Here is a 5343-nt window from a genome sequence, read left to right on the forward strand (position 1 = left end):
ATTTCGACCCCGGGCTAAACTATTATTAAAATTTCAGCAAAAAAATTAAAAGTAAATATGCATATTTTAATTGGTTAAGTGGTGACATCTTTACTGCCTTTTTTTTAGGAAGGAATGGATGACAACTGAATTCTACGATTTTGCATATTTTGATAGCGTTGTAAGATAACTTCATCATCTATGTCTTTAAATATGGCCTTCTCGATGTAAACCACCATGTTAAGTGGGCTATTTTTTATATATATAATCATTTTTAAATTTGTCTTCGGGCTAAAAAACTAAAAATAAATAAATTATACTTATTATTTCATTCTCAGCCGGGCTGGCGCCGGGGTAGCCCCCTTGGTTCCGTCCCTGTTTAAATTTTGAAAAGTTATAATGAATAATTTTGTGACTTTGTTCGTAAAAATTAGTGATTTTTGGATATTGAAGTTATATTGTCAGAAACAACGGATTATTATTATCTATTGACTATTGATGATGGACATTAATGGTTATCATTTATCCACCGATATACGGACAGGTATCTTAAAAAGAAATTAAAACTCTCACTCGTCAATTTTGTTAGAACAAAAGAATGTTCGAAATATCGAATATACTGTGTATTCTTCAACTACTCTCAACAAAGTAGCAGCCAATGTTGGACACGTATTACAAGGTTTGGTAAAGTCAAGTCAACAACTGCACAAGCTTATACTCCTGATCAATCACACGGACAACGTGTTGTAATCTCGATTAATTAAGCTTGGGTTGACAAGTTTGAACACATATTTCTTTTACCATGATTATTTGAACAAAACAAGTTTTAAGAAAGAATGGTAAGAGGCAGAAATATTACGAATTTAACTTTACTGCATTCTTCTATTCATCCGTCAAGCTAAAAACAAGATATTGATAGGTAGCAAATTCATAATTTCTCGAAACACAAATTGTTTTGAAGATTCATAGCTTAACCCGTATATGCAGTAGGATGGTAATTAGAGTTTTACTGAACATCCCAATTTAAGATTATAACAAAATTTAGTAGTCTAATACTCCCTCCGTCCCACCAGGTTCTTTACGTTACTTTTTGGCACGCATTTTAAGGCTCCTATAAAGTATACTTACATTATATATTTATTTTTAAAAAAAATCCTAAAAAAAAGTTTGAGGTTTAAACTTTTATTCAAAAAAAGAAAAATTAAAAAAATCATTATTGAACTATCCTTTATAAGAGCCTCAAAATGCGTGCAAACAGTGAACGTAAACATCCTGGTGGGACGGAGGGAGTAATAGACTTTTCGCACGATCATCCTGTGAATTTTGGTATATACTCCTTTGATTCTTTTGTATGCATACTATTGTGACTTTAAATATACGTATTTAAGTGACATAATAATAAAAAATATAAAAAATATAATTTTAAAGTTTTTTTTATTAATATAAGCGTTAAAAGTACTATTAATTTTATTATAAGATCGAATGTGTCAAAAATTGAAATGAAAAATACTAGTAACACCCTTCTAAATTCATGACTGTAATATATATATATATATAGGCCATCATTCCAGAGAGGGACTCCTTATATTGAGTTACATAGTGCGCCACTATAAATCATCAATTTTATTATAAATTCTGTTATAGAATACATATAAAACGTAATTCTAATATAGAATACTATAAAATAAATCTATTTTAAGTAATTTAACACTTAAAATTTGATTAAAAAAAAGTATATTTTCGAAACTGATTCTACAACAGAATAATTCAGGGTGATCATTATTCTGTTATAGAATCATGTTGAGATATTGCATAATTTTTGATGATCTTTGGAATAAAAAAAATTGTATAACTTCGTTTTCGATTTAATAATCAAAATTTGCAATTATATTTCATAAAAAATATAATAGAATATATATTATGTATATATTTATAATGGTGTGCTACGTAACTCCATATAAGAGGGTATGCTATGGAGTGCTACCCATATATATATATATATATATATATATATATATATATATATATATATATATATAATTTTTAGTACAAGCTAGAATATTCATCTGTATCTGCGTTTATGTTGAATAGCAGTTGGGTGTGAGCAATAATCATAAACCGATAAGACAAAAAATGGCTCTCAAAATTGTCATAATTCATAAAGAAACGGCCATTCCTCGTCATCATATTGCTCTTTCGGAGCTTCCACGACCATCCACAATATTTAGGGCTGTTTAACGAACCGAGCTGTTCGCGAACAAGCTCGAGCTCGGCTCGTTAAGAGCTCGTTCGGCTCGGCTCGTTAAGTTAACGAGCTCGAGCTCGAACACAAAAAATTGTTCGTTAAGTAAACGAGCTCGAGCCGAGCTTTTAGTATGTTCGGCTCGAGCTCGACTCGAGCTCGCTCGGCTCGAGCTCGGCTCGTTAAAGCTCGAAAAAATGTAATATTTTCGGGATTTTTTTTATAATTTATATATGTTATTGAACTCAGAATTCAACATATAATTAATATTAATATATATATATATATATATATATATATATATATATATATATATATATATATATATATATATATATATATATTAGTGATGTAACCAAAATTTCGGAAAATAATAATTTTATATGGTTTGCTATTTTAACAGTCAAATAGAAGGTTAACTAGTACCGCTAACTAGTGTTTAATCCTAATTTAGTGTTTCAATATTTTTAAAAATGTTTCTTACCGATCCAACCGTATGGATGTTAACATATATACATTTTAGTGATATAAACAAAGTTTAAAAAAAATTAAAATTATTTGGTTAGCTATTTTAAGAGTCAACTAGCGGTTTGTCCTTATTTTTTTTCTGGCTCGGCTCGACTCCATTCGACTCGGCTCGGCTTGTATTTGTTCGTGAACAAGCTCGTGTTCGGCTCGTTAGTTAACGAGCCGAGCTTGAACACAATTTTTGTTCGATAAAAAAGCTCGGCCCGGCTCGGCTCGTCAGAAAAAAAATTAAAGCTCGGCTCGGTTCGGTCAAAACTCGGCTCGGCTCGGTTCGTGAACAGCCCTACACAATAATACATCTTTTGTCCTAAAGCACTACGTTCTTACATTTATCCACACATTATCTCTTTAGCCAGTTTCAAATATATACTTACGTACACATCAACCACTCGTTGACGTAACGCTCCGTATGTAGCTTCAACAAGCTATGGAGGACGTACGCATCCCGATTAAATACAAACCGTAAAATTGAATTACAAAACAAGAATTACTGGTTATCACATATGACATACTTTAATAATAATAAATAATTTGAACCTGGTCAAATTTTATCGAGTTGGAAATGGAGTCGAGCTCTTCTTACTCGAGCCCAGCCAAACTCAATTAACTTATCTATCAATTTTTTCTTTTCGAACCGAAAATTTGTTAACGAGCAGTCAAGTTCGAGTTGATACCGTGTTCGAGTCGAGTCAAGCTGATTGATAATATTTTTTTTATCTTTTTAGTCTTTGGTTTCTTTTCTAGGGAAGCATGTTATGGCAAAAATATTTGAATAAAAATATAAATTCAAAATCTAACTTAAATATTTTAATTCATAACAAATTTGTAGAATTAAAAATCAAATAATCATGTAGATCTTAATGACCAGCTCCGTTCATCTATTGCTCTATATAACAATATTTCGATATACTTGATAATCATTTTAATTATAGTAATCTAAATTAAATATAAAATATTATTTTGTGAGAACGTTGCTAGAGCATTATTTTAATTAACAAAACTTAGAATCAAAATATGATTAGAGAAACCTTGTATATCTTGTTCAATGTATTTCGAGTAATCTACATGGAACTTCAAATGATATCATTTCAGTTCGTCACTGTACAGTATAAATACAAACATTTCGCGGGTCCTTCTTGCCTACGTGTTACGTGTCAAATGTAACACACTCAAAATAATAGTCTTCTCCTACTTGCCGTGTTAAAATTGGCCTTCGCTTTATATAAAAAGCCTCCCTTTTTACCCTCAAAGCCGTATAGCTCATTTCATTCCCCACAAAGTTTCTGCAAGATTTACCACATGGACCCCGATTATGTTATCTCCCTCTTCGATTCTTGCTGGTTCGGTAACGACAGCTTCGTCAAACATTCACCCAAATCAAATTCCGACGAGAAAAACATTAATCATATAAATAAAGAAGAAGGTTCAGCTCAGCCAATGTTTACAAAGCAGCCCTCGATTCTCGTCAGGTCAAAAAGTGACCAACTTAGCTCCATGACAAGCTACAATTCTGACTATGCTTCTCCAACTTCAGTGCTTGTTACACCTCATCTACAGACGATACACTCGGGAAAAGAAGTAAAAGAAGAAACGGTACAAGAAAAACGGCTAAATTCGACTGATTGTATCGGTTCCAATTTAGATACATGCCATGTAAGTGAAAATATACATAAAAGGTACAAGAAAAATGTTGTCGGAGGAAGAAAAAAGTTGAGTAGTATGAGTAAGAGTTTATCAGACCTGGAATTTGAAGAGTTAAAAGGGTTTATGGATTTAGGGTTTGTTTTCTCGGAAGAAGATAGGGATTCAAGTTTGGTTGATATTATTCCGGGATTACATAGACTAGGTCAGGAAAATAGTGAAGAAAATGATGAACATGTAGTTACAAGACCTTATCTTTCTGAAGCATGGGAAGTTATGGATGAAGAAAAAAGGATGTATGCATTGAATAATTGGAGAGTTCCTGCAGCTGAAGATGAGATACACATGAAAGATAGTCTCAAACGGTGGGCACATACTGTGGCATCTGCTGTTAGATGATGGAAGAACATTCGTTGGCTTTGATTTGTATTTCAGTACTGATTGATTCTTTGATTTTTTTATAGTAAAAAGATGGATTTCATTGACATAACATATTGCTTCTTTTTTGACGATCAGAGGTGATAGATATCGTAAGTTATTTTATATTATGTAAGGGTAAAAATGATGAAGCCTATACTGAATTATCACTGAATTTTTTGGATAATGACTAATGTTCTTGCTTAGTTTATAACAAAACAAATAAGAGAATAGCACTAAGTGATCGGGGGATAGAGCTAGGACAGCAACTGATGTTCTCGTATAAACAAGAGATCATAACGTTTTGTGGATACTTGCTTCCAAAAAATTTGAATACTAAATTTTAAATATAAATGCAAAGTACATATATTTTAAGATCTCTCTTGTCGTACCTAAAAGTATTACATATTTTCACACAGCTATGTTTGGTAATGATGTTGGGGCCAACTTTTTGCCAAAAAGTAAAAAAAAGTTTGTTACATAATTTAAAAGCAGTTTTTCGAACGCCAGATTTTAGTTCACAAACATCTTTTAGA

General features: G+C 31.7%; 1 protein-coding gene across 1 annotated transcript; it reads left to right on the plus strand.

The window, feature by feature from the left end:
* Positions 1-4243: 4243 nt before the first annotated feature.
* LOC108207187 (uncharacterized) lies at positions 4244-4789 on the plus strand. The gene has a single exon (XM_017377646.1). The coding sequence runs from the start codon at positions 4244-4246 to the stop codon at positions 4787-4789; it is 546 nt and encodes a 181-aa protein (XP_017233135.1).
* Positions 4790-5343: the final 554 nt, after the last annotated feature.

The sequence above is a fragment of the Daucus carota genome, chromosome 2 (assembly GCF_001625215.2).
Source record: "Daucus carota subsp. sativus chromosome 2, DH1 v3.0, whole genome shotgun sequence".
Taxonomy (NCBI): domain Eukaryota; kingdom Viridiplantae; phylum Streptophyta; class Magnoliopsida; order Apiales; family Apiaceae; genus Daucus; species Daucus carota.

Bases quoted from the DNA above. Each gene is read 5' to 3' on its own strand.
- LOC108207187 (XM_017377646.1), top strand. From the start codon at position 4,244: ATGACAAGCTACAATTCTGACTATGCTTCTCCAACTTCAGTGCTTGTT.